This window comes from Girardinichthys multiradiatus, chromosome 14, assembly GCF_021462225.1.
Source record: "Girardinichthys multiradiatus isolate DD_20200921_A chromosome 14, DD_fGirMul_XY1, whole genome shotgun sequence".
In the NCBI taxonomy this organism is placed as follows: Eukaryota; Metazoa; Chordata; class Actinopteri; order Cyprinodontiformes; family Goodeidae; genus Girardinichthys; species Girardinichthys multiradiatus.
The window spans coordinates 41,855,069-41,867,209 of NC_061807.1; the positions used below are offsets into that span (position 1 = coordinate 41,855,069).

At 38.6% G+C, this 12,141-nt stretch overlaps 1 protein-coding gene across 4 annotated transcripts in view; it reads right to left on the reverse strand.

Annotated features, from left to right (window-relative positions):
* Window positions 1-363: 363 nt before the first annotated feature.
* Window positions 364-12,141, reverse strand: part of LOC124881104 (histidine N-acetyltransferase-like) — a 49,055-nt gene continuing 37,277 nt past the window's right edge. For all 4 annotated transcript variants that reach the window (XM_047386609.1, XM_047386612.1, XM_047386611.1 and 1 more), the window contains 4 exons: window positions 6,256-6,478; window positions 3,024-3,248; window positions 2,560-2,903; window positions 364-1,403 (listed from right to left, as the gene is read on the reverse strand). In XM_047386609.1, coding sequence (XP_047242565.1) covers window positions 1,175-1,403; window positions 2,560-2,903; window positions 3,024-3,248; window positions 6,256-6,478 — 1,021 coding nt within the window. In that variant the 3' untranslated portion in view covers window positions 364-1,174. The remainder of the gene's footprint in view (window positions 1,404-2,559; window positions 2,904-3,023; window positions 3,249-6,255; window positions 6,479-12,141) is intronic.

Sequence of the window (12,141 nt, forward strand, 5' to 3'; positions counted from 1 at the left end):
GTAATGTTGGATCAAGTCTTTTTTTATCCTGCCTTTGATTTTGCTTCATATAAAATAATATTACCTGGAGGCCCAAGCCCCAACCATCAAAACTAACCAAATAAGACTGAATTTTGTAATTTTCCGTCCAAATTGTATTACTAAACAGGAGATTAAACAAATCTGAACAGAGAAGGATCAGCTGCAGTGCAGTAAGCTAAACTGAATTTAGAACACAAATAAAGCTGGATCGGAGGACTTGTTAAAGGTGAACTAGCACAAAACTATCGATCAAATGAATCTTTTACATTAGGTTTGTTACATACATATTTTACAATAAAATACTTGAAAAACGGGGAAAGAAGCATCTGCCCCCAAATGAAATAAAACTTAAGATATTTATATCAGAGCATATTAACATCGTTATTTATGCACACACCATTTGATATTCCTAACCCTAGTTATTGTTGTGACTACAGAAATGAAGAGAATCTGTAATTTCTTCTTCTTTGATCCTGAACTATCCCATCTCAAATTTCAACACCTTCAAAGTTTTATTAAAGTGCCTTTTAACTTGTGCAGACTTAGTAACCCAACTCAGCCTAAACATGTATAAAGGTTAAGTTTTTACAGAAAGAGCAGAAGTAAAAGGTTTGAAATGAGGTAAAGGGACTGTTATCTCTTAAAAAAAAAAACACTTGTACTAATTCTAGAAAGAATTATTGCTACCTGTGAAACAAATCTTACCATTCCTCCTAAACCCTTAAAACAAACGGGATGTACAAAATAGAGCTAACATCAAATACAGTAATAAGCTAATAAGGTAAAGATTATTGTCTTACAGTAGTGATTGACTATGCTGTTCTGTACTCTCAAACAGATTGACACAACAATAATATCAATTCTATTCTCTCAGATGGAGGACTGGAGGTAAATTTACATGCAATGTGTTTTATGTAAAGTTCAGGTTAAAATAACCCTGCCAAAAATATTTGTGCTATTGACCTACAGGAAACTTTTTTAACCATGCAGCATTAATCACTCACCTGTGTTCACTTTCCATTGAATAAAATATATCAGAATGTAAGTTTGTTAAAATATATATTTTTATCTTTCTGTCCAGAGAAAAAAATGTTTTAGTGTATTTGAATTCTATTTGTTTCTTCTTCCCTCTTTACCATGGTTACTCCTTCTACTAGATCAGATCTGATTCCACCACACATTGCTCAGTGTACTCTTTCACCAGGTCTACGTTTAAAGTGTTCTGACAGAAATCGACCATAGGCTTCCAAAGACCAGGCTCCAGGAATATCTGGCACATCACATGACCCTTCAGGTTGGTTGTGTGGCGCTGAAGGTGGCACAGGAACTGCTGCTGAGCCAAATTCAGGTCTTTACCAAACATGTCAATGTTCAGGTAATACCTGTGTCAGAAGAAAAGAATACATTTACTTAGTGATGAACAATCCACGGAATATATAAAACGATCCTTGTTTATCATTAGTCTCTTGGGCAGATATGCAGATGTAATCAGCAGGTATAATTTCATTATTCCATTATGAATAGCCAAAATCTGTTATTCTGGTATTCAGAAAATGCAGATACATCTCCAAAGAACATTCAGTATTTTTGCCACTCATTTCAGAAAGTGAAACTTATTATTTCGATTGATACACATAAAGTTAAAAACTTCAAGCCTTTATTTCTGGTCATTTTGATGACTATGGGTTAAAGATAACACATTTTCTCAGAAAATACAATTTTTTTACATAGCATCCAGTTTAAAAAAAAAAGGTACACATATTATGGTCTACACCCCCACAGGAAAGTCTGCTGACTTGATGGGTGTCCAGGTGACACCCTCCACAGGCAGGGTAAGTCTGAAACTCTCATTGCTAAAGAAGCTGTTTGTTCACAGAGGGCTGTATCCAAGCATATTCATAGAAAGTTGAGTGGACGTAGGCTGGCAACCACGCACAGATGAATCCTACAAATGGGCTACAAATGTCGCATTCCTCCAACCCGACAATGCAGATAACCTGAAGGTAGCTATCCAAGCAATCTGGGCTTCCATTACACCTCAGCAGAACCACAGCCTGATCTCATTTATGCAACACTGCATTAATGCAGTAATGCAAAGGAGCCTGACAGTTCTGTTTATAAATATTTTTTAATCGATCTGTGATATTTTAATTTTCTGAGACACTGAATTTGGAGTTTTCACTACGTATCCATCAGCCATAATCAACGGCTTGAAATATTTCACTCTATGTGTAATAAATCTATGTAAATTATGACTTTCACTTTCTGAAATGATTGAAAAATAATATTGAACTTTATCATGATATTCTACTTTATTGAGATGTGTCTGTATAGCCAAAAGTCAAAGAGTAAACGGTCTGAGAAAAGGGTGTCGATATAGTTTTAAATGTAAGCAATGTTTAATTCTTCACCTAATTATATCCAAAAAGTATTTTGAACAACTTTACACTGAGCCAAAGAGAGGCAAAAGGTGTGGAAAATGATGCTTAGTTTGAACCATCTATTTTATTTATTTTCATGAATTAAAAGAAGAATTACCAATCATCTCCAATGGGCACCCTGAAAGGGAAGGTACAAAGGCTGGCCACAGTAGGACTGGATAAATCATCCACCATCCAGTCAATGTCCTTCTTCAGTAGGATTGAGAAATTGCTTGGCAGAAGCTTGAATGGCTGCCAGTCTTGAATGACGGTGGCATTAGGAAGCACTCCCTGCATCAAGTCAGTAGTAAGATAAAGCTGATGGATAGATGTTTGATCGAGACGCACAGGAGGGGGGCAGGACTGGTGTGTGGATACAGATGAATGAATGCCGTCACGCGAAATTATGTCGCAAAGTCGCAGTTTGAGTTCTTCAGCTCTGAAACGCACTAGCAGAATACCCTGTGGAGTACAGTCAATTCATTCATTTATTTCTTAAAAATGGTTTCCACTTTTAAATCTCAATTATTTTTAACACAAAGACAATGAAAGTGTTTTAAGGTTTAGTTTTGTTGTTTGTACCTGCTTAGTTATGATGCGATACTTTTCAAAGTCCTTGGGCCCGAGCTGGTCATCACGGGTCAAGCGGGTCACTTTTACATCTGGAAATTTGGATTTGACCAGCTCGGAGCAGAAGCGCAGCAGAACTCCTGCTACTCCCTTCCCTCTTTCCTGAGGGGCAACACGAAGACCCTCCACTAGCATAGTCCCGCCATCATCGATCACACATGCTGATTCCAGAGCAATCTATGGAAGAAAAAAAAGAAAAGAAAACACGACCAAAATTATACAGTCCACATTAAAAATGTATATAATCAAATACCACACATTTGTATGGACTTGTATTGTACTCTCACACGCACAGACACAGGGGTATGAATTTTTTTAACAAAAATAAATATAGGTACACATGTAAATAAAATAGGGGCTTCACGGTGGCGCAGTTGCGGAAAGAAGGTCCTGGGTTCAACTCCCGGCGGGGGGTCTTTCTGCATGGAGTTTGCATGGTTTCCCCGTGCATGTGGGGGTTCTCTCTGGGTACTCCAGCTTCCCTCCCACAGTCCAAAAACCTGACTGTTAGGTTAATTGGTCACTCTAAATTGCCCGTAGGTGTATGAATGAGTGTGTGTATGGTTGTTTGTGTGTTGTGTGTTGCCCTGCGATGGACTGGCGGCTATTGCTATCACAACATTTGAGGAAAACAGACAGTGAAATGGAAAAGATACGTAACTTTGACTGTAAATGCTACAGAAGAAGAAAAGAGAACTCTTCACTTGGGACACAGTCCTGTAGCCGCAAACTTTCTCCAGAGTTCATGTACAACATACGGATGGATTCTTTAGCAGCAGAAAGGGAGTGGCAAGACATGACAATCATCGGACATCTTGAAGCAAACCGGCATACGCTAGAAACTTCAGCGATGACCACATCCACCAAGAAGACACCAAGGAAAAGAAAACACGCCAGGACAACTTATTCCATCGGAGGCATCAAAGTCTGCCGGAATATCTTTCAGTTTCTCATGGGGTGAGTTTGATAACTTTTAAAAAAACTATTATGATGCATCATATTGTAAATAAATCATGTACTGATGTACAAATCACATAAACCTGACCAGTCACATATTAAAATTGACTTGAGTGGGGTTTGTGTTTGTATTTTTAATTTAAGCTTGAGGTTGTGTTTTTTTTCTTTCCCCTGCGCTGGGTGATCGGTGGTCACAACAACAGTTTTTTGGCTAGCGTAGCTACATAAGGTTAGCATTTACTGTATCCCATTCACAATGTGAAAATCGACTTGAGTGGGGGGAGGGGGTGTATTTTTGATCTAAGTTTGAGGTTGAAAAAAAAAAACCAAAAACCTACTTTTATGTTTTGTTTTAGATGTTTATTTCTATAAACACACCTATATGCAGAAAAAACGTAATGTATTGTCATACCAATTTTGTCAACACTCGTCTGTGTACAGGTAGTGGAAAACAGCTCTCCTGAAAGTCGCCTCAACATCCCACAGCTGGTCGGACTGGAAGATGGCACGGTGTTAGTCAACACGTTTGACTGGCAGGCACACCTGAGTCCCTACTTCCGAAAGCTCCCACAGATCAAGAGTTATCCGCACTTCCGGTATCCATTATGCAGACTTCCACAATCTGTATTTGTCAATAACAAAGAGATGCAATATTTTAATTGTCTTTTGTGTGCTTTTATTAACAGCTTTGATGCCAAAAGACCTGGTGTGGTCCTAGCTAGGACTCACAGCGACGCAGAGCCTGTTAGCTTTCAGCTGCTGTGTGACCCAGAAGTTCTACCCCCTGTAGTCTGTGTTCCTGCCCTGCCTGCACCTGGACTGGCCACGGACAGGCAGACTTATCTTTATTCAAAGATCAGGCCTTTCTGTTCCGATGAAGCGAAGGACATTACATCCCCACCACCACAAAGCACAACACAGAATAGCACACAGAAGAGGATGATGGTGTGACACTGTGACATTGGCGTTTTGGCAATTTGTAATGTGTATAGAGTTGTAAAAACAAAATTACAAGATCAAACTCAAAGTTATTGCCCATTTCTCTTCTTGGGTACATTAAAGTCTAGAGGTTTGCAGACATAAAATTTGATGGGTACAGATTAAGTAGCTGCAGCACCAGCCTCTTCTAGATTAACACATATTCAAAAGGTGTAAGCTATTAGCCCATAGCTCTCTATTCATACCTGCACACATAAAATGAAGACTGATAAACAATATTTCTGCATGCTACAATAATCTTTGGACATTTCATATTACATATTATGAAGAACACATCCATATTACCCTGATATTTTGCTAATTGCTGTGAGATAGGATTTCAAACTCGGCCTGAGGCAGAACATTTAATAGACTAGAACTTTAAGTGAGACTTATCTAAAAACAAGAGGAAACCAAACCAATCACCAGGATGCAGACATTAGGTTGCAGTCATGATGCAATTTGCAGACATAAATAATTTAATAATAAATGTATTGCAGTGCTGTAAATTATCTTTACATACAAAAATACTATGAGTTCAGTGACAGAAGTCTGTTGCAGTTAGTTGGAGCTTCTGTTGACAAACAGTTGGGGGAGGTGGGCTATTTAAAGTTATTCAAATTAGCAGCTTTTGTCACCGCCCTGCTTTCAGGGAGAGAAAACAAGGAATCTTTCAGGGCGGATTTCTCAGAAAAGTAGTCTGGCGAGTGCCTACATTCAGATGGTCGTATCTTCTTCAATTCTTTTTCGATTTCCACAAGTTTGACATCATTGGAAAGCTTAGACTCCACTCTTTCAGGATCTGTAAATAACTCAAAACAACCCCGGGTAGACTTGTTCCTGGTTTTGCCACGGCCTGTCACATTTTGGGTCCCTTCATACTAACAAAGCATGGTTTTATTTCCACAGGCTACCTGAGTACTTCCAGCAGTATAATGCATAGAGGTCCAATAATCTCAATCTGGTTTCATAAACCTGACAATGAGTTCACTTTAAACCAATGGCAGATCTCCAATAAAGCTCCTTAGAGACGTGTTGGAGCAGGAGATTAACATCATGGATGTACAGCCAAAAAGTCTGCCCTCACCATATGAGGAATGTTTTCAACATCTTGCTGAAACCATGACACAACCAAAACAGGTAGTTCTGAAGGCAAAAGAGGGTCAAAACCGGTACTAGTGAGGTGATCTTAATAATGTGGCTGATGAATGGATGTATTTGGATAAAAGATGTGGGTCGGTAAACTCACCACTTTTCCTTCTTTGCGTGCCAGAATAACCGTGCGGTTGGAATCCTGAAGCCAGCTAGTGTATCTGGTGGGAAGGTAGTCCAGACCACCATAGATATCCTGGCTCATTGCCATAATTTCATCGAAGTCCTCCTCAGTGGCTACAGCAAACTGTAGGCCAGCCTGGGAAGGGGCCTCAGGAAGCTGTGGAGTCAGGTTGGTATCAATCTTCATCCTGCAGTAACTGATGAGACAAAAATGTGAAGGAAATGGTTTTTAAATGTCATAGAGCAAAAACATCCTACAGCCCCTGCCTAAACGTCATAAACTTCCTTTTGTGAGCTTTCTATGTTGAATTTTCCAGAATGTGTGAAAGGTATTACTAATGGACCAATTCTTCAGTGCAAATATGAATATACCATAAAATGAAAATGTGACAGTGGTCCACAGAGTCCAGCAAATATGCCTTGAAAATCTGTAGACCATGGGTGTGTGTGCACAAAACTAGTGTCTGGTACTTTTCACCACATTGTAACTTTTAGTAACAATGTGGTGAAAAGTAGATGGAGCTGGACCTGCAGCCCTCCCAGTGGTTATTTTTATTCATCAAATATATAATCCTAAACATGTAAATGTTTTCTAAGCAATAAAACGTATGACGGAATCCAAAAACAAGTCAGTAAATAATTCTTATGGTCTGAAAATCTACCAGATATTGTCCACTCAGCCCAAAGCTAACGATGCTGGGAACACAGAATCTAGCAGCCTATCTTACAGCAATGTTAGCATGGACAGCAACAGGTTGGGTGACAATGTGAATATTTTAAATGAAATTCGCAACATTCCCCATGACTTGTTGGAAAACATCCTAAGGTGCTGTTATGATAATTCAAGACAATTTTAATTCACTAACAGCAGACATTGTTCTCCCAAAAATCAGAATGTGTGAAAAAAATTAGTTATCTTCCAACTGGAAGATGAGAGCGTCGGCCTGACCAGCTCTTCCCAAGAAACTAACAGTAAATCATACCAGCGGCAAGTCACTGAATCTGCTGGGTTTCCTTAGATAGAAAAATTATTAACCATTTTGAATAATGAACTAAATCTGACTGCACTGTTTGATAGTTGAGATTAATTGGAATGTATGTACCCTACTTGAAATTTGTATGATTTGACTGAATTGACTTTGAAAAGTGCCTTGAGACGACATTTGTTGTGAATTGGTGCAATATAAATAAAAATGAATTTAAATAAACTGAACCAGTTGGAGGTTGGAAATTGAGTATCAGAATAACTATTCGAGAATCAGTGGCTGAGGATCAGTCTCTCTGTATCTTTACTGCAACCTTCTGATGACACTCTGTGAAACTCTAAGCTGAGTGGCCACTACTGTCTGAGAGCATCCTGTTTGAAGCCTCGCAATGGCGAGGTACTGCTGATTAATTGTTAGTTGTTGTCCTGATCTCATGACGACAAAATGTGAACAGCATGATGAGGAGGACTGTTTAAATACCAATTCTGATTGAACCAGGAAGAAATGTATTGGTCGATTCATGGACGAAACAACAGGATTTTGCCGTTAAACTCACTGTTGGAAAACAGCAAGTTGTGCATAAAGAACTGAAACATTGAACAGTTGGACATGTGCATTCAAATGTTATAGAAGATCACATTAAGTGTACCTGTAAAGTTTATAGTGCATTTTAGGTTCATCCTGAAATTTCCCCCAAAAGCCAAATATCCCTAAATTTTTGTGAGTAGGGAATTTCTTAGCTGGAAAAAACAGTTTCTGATCTATCCACAACTTGGTATTGTTTTTAACAAGTTTTAACATTAACATTGCAACATATCAATGGCACTCCAATGACATGACAGATTCCAAATTAATACCAAGGTTTCGGAGGTTTGGTTTGACACAAGAGGCCAGTACACCAGCATATTGCTTGATATTAGTTATTCTGTTCTCAGGGGCAATAATTGTTGTTCAGTCTTATCAGAGTGCACCTGCAAGTAGTTGTCACAGAGACACACTATTGTGGTAAGTCAAAGAATAAAGATGAATCAACTATAACTTTTAGATTTGTTACACTGGACTTGACTGCTGGGTGAAAATAAACCACCATCTGTTTAATTTTAGTATGCAATTCACTGGGATCTAGACCCGGGTCTCTTCCTTGTTGGCATTAAGGAAAAGAAAATTGCAAGAAAGCCAGTCATTGATCCTGGTTAAGCACTAGACAAGAATAGACAGCCTATCCAGCTGGTGGAGCTTCAAAGAAATATTCAACTGGATGTCATCTGCATAGATGTGATAGGAGGTTTCAGAGGAAGATTGAATAATGCCTGCAGCAGCACCCTTACAACAGTGGTGGGACCTCCATTGCTGCTCCATTGGGCTGTGGGAGCTCATTTTTATCCAAGAGCAAACATTGGGTGGCTTGACCATGTATTTCCAAGTGTCGGCTCACTTGAGTTAAACTACACGGTGGTGGACTGTGGATAGTTTGTGCGTGCATAGTTTACGCGATGAACACACATGAGTAATGTTGCAATACAGTAAAACAAAACAGAACACATACATGAATTTCATACATGGATAGTCTATTTTTATTTTCAGAGTGAAGGGTTTATGTCACCACCTTGATATGGTGGTCAACATCATTGTCATTTAAGAGCTATTTCACAATTTTTAAAAACTCTGGACTACATTTGGTTAAATATAATTCAAAATTAAAATAAAATGTCTAGTTTGAACTGAACTAGTCTGCACTACACGTTTTATTTAAAACACAGCTTGTGTTTTTAAAAACCTTTTATTTTATTTATAAAAACGTGGAGTGTCTTTTGTAGTGTAGAATAATCCATTTGAGCCTCAGTTTTTTCGCAGCTTCCGTTCTTGACTCTAAGGTGGTCTGCATGCTAAATAAAGCACTGAAATCTTTTTTATTTATTTAAAAAATAGAATAATATGCTATGTGTTTGACATCCTATGACACTGAAAAGAACAGAATAGTTAGGTACTTTTTCAGGACTAGGTTTTCCTAAACAACATTTGGGTCTACTGTGATGAAATGGTGATCTGTCCAGTGTGTTCTCCACCTCTTACTCATTGACTGCTCGAATGGATGATGAATGCCTGGATGAGGAATGGGTGGAGGTTTGTGTCTACGATAATTTAAGACACTCTTCACACAATGAAATTCTACTATCAAGGTTGCAGCACCAATGATGTTATTGGATACCTGAAATCTGCTGTACTTCAAAGAATAGTTACATTTTCAACTCTTTCATCAAATTTAGAAACTACTATAGCAGCTTTATTGTTGAGTTTTTATCTAGTGCAATATAGGTTTTTGACGTTTTTACACAGTTAAATCACTTGTTATCATACTATAAGACAGACAAAGCATTGAGCAGGAATAGCTCTTTCATAGTTAGATTATTGGTTTTGCTTCGATAATCATGTCCTAATAAACTATGAAAGGGCCATGTGAGCTGTAATGGCATTTACTGTAAAAACAAAGTCTAGTCACAACAGATACACGCAGTTACTCGTTGCAGACACTGGTATTTTCCCATCATTCTTTGATGCTTCAGAGGACCTTGGCTGGATAGCCTGGTCCTGTCCTGTCACTGAGCTGGATGCTGTTTTGTTTTTCCGTTTTTGTCCCGTGTTCGCGCACATGCACTCATTGATTCATTGTTCTTTTTATCCTCTCATGCTTCTGCTTGCTTTTTCCATTTGGCTGGCAGTGTACTCCCCACAAATGGAATTTGTGAGCAGTGACTCGCAGCAGATTCTTATCCAGAGCAAGATAAACTCTCTAGTACACGACAAAACAATGTTCGCAAACAATAGCACTTGAAAAAAATACAGTTTTAGAGAGAACGCAATTTCCTAAAGATACTAGCTATAATAATTTTATTATTATAATTAATTTTATTATTATTAAACAACGGTTCTATTCCTGGATAATGAATATTGGGTGTAATTAGATTCTGTGAGTCTAAATCCTGCAGTATCAAAACATGATGCAGTTCTCATCATATTCAAATGCTGTCCAGGTTCAGCTCTCCAGTGCCATGGTTCTCAACATTGTTTGAGTAATGTGATAATGTTTTTAGCAGAGTACTCCCTAGCTTGTACAAGTATTTAACTGGAATAAAATCACCCCCTTAACTTGATTTCTACTAAACAACTTCCTTAAAATATCTTTTAGGGATACCAAACAACAATGAAACTGTTAACACTGGAAATTACATTGTTGAATTCATTTAAGTCTTGCTGCTCTTTTATTTTAGTGAGAAACTTGTGGTTGTGCTTTACTGATTTCTGTCATTCTTGGCAGTGATGCAGCTGCTGTAATCAAGCTCTTTTCCATGTTCAGTCTGCTCCTTTGGTTTGACCACAGCCATTGCATGGAAGGAGATCTCACATAAATATGGGGAAATTTTTGAAAAAAACTGCTCAAAAGGTTTCTTTCCCAGGTCAGAGTTTCCTTTACACATAACGAAGAAGGAACTGTTCTGTGGCAAGAGCCAGGTTGGGTTAAACCATCTTTATATGAGGATGGATCAGATTTGTTTTTATTTTAGAACAGTCTACTGATTATAAAATTAAGCTTATGTTCTTATTTTACAGAAAGATTCACAATCTGGGGGGCTGCATAGTGCTGCTGTTGGTAGTATGATTTCATTGCAGCAAGGTCCTGGGTTCATATCCCAGCTGGTCTTTCTGCATAGGTTTGCATGTTCATCTGGTGTATTTCTCTCTAGGTGCTGTGGCTTTCTTCCACAGTCCAAAAACATGACTGTTAGGTCAACAGGTTGCACCAAGGTGCCTTTAGTGCCCCGCCCACTGACAACCATATGAACAGTTTCTTAGTTGATTTTCAAAGCACAATCCTTCGCCACTAAACAAGTTTTCTGCAAAATTTTGAATGATTCTTGCCGAAGCAGAACTGACATGACCGAAAGCTTGCTCATGATATTGTCTAGCGGCGACGTGCAGAATCGAGCGACAGGCTTGACGGTGGCGTGGAGGCGACAATGCCAAGCTCCTGTGGTCACGACGCAGCGCTGAGCTGTGAGAGCCGCCCAATGCTGCTTGCAGCTTTAATTATCATTAAAACAACATTTAAAGGCCGGGCTTTCAAAGAACCTGACAATTTTGATTTTCCACCAAACGCCTTCACTCAGATGTGTTGCTGCAGATGCGAGGCAGTGAAAGTTAAGTATGAATATTAAAACTATCAAAGAACAACTTGAGTTAAATGTAACTCTAATTTGTACTTTACAACTGTGCAAGAAAGGCTTTTTGCAGATGTAGTGAGAACTGCATCTTCCACATGCAGTATGAAACTAATAGAACAATAGCACTCTCCACCATCTGCTACTAGCTGCCTAGTAGCTACTGTTGAGTAAATAAACATTTAGCTGGATGTTTGCGCTCTTCAAAATGGTCTGGCTTGTCTGTTTAACTCATTACTGGCTCATCTAATTTATTTAACCACCTCTATTGTATCCGGAGGATCCAGTTACACAATACAGGGAAGCGTAAGCAATAACATAGTAAGTGGGGCTTGTGACTCTATTTTTAAAATAGCAAATCTTCACAATACAAATTTTATCCAGGCATAAAGCTAATTAAAAATGATTACAGTGTTCTCTTTATTTATAAAAACAACAGTGGTGGGTGCATTTTGTGTTCAGGCTGCAAGCTTTAAAATACAGACTGCATTTTCAGCGTTCCACCATGGATAAAACACACTGAGCCGCTGTATCACAGCTTTAAAAGATGCATCATGCTGTCGCCATGGCCGCTTCTAGACTTTCTGATTACTGTCTGCTTCATCTTGTTACAACCTATAGTCATACATGTAGAAGTTCCAAGCCTGTGGTTTGGAC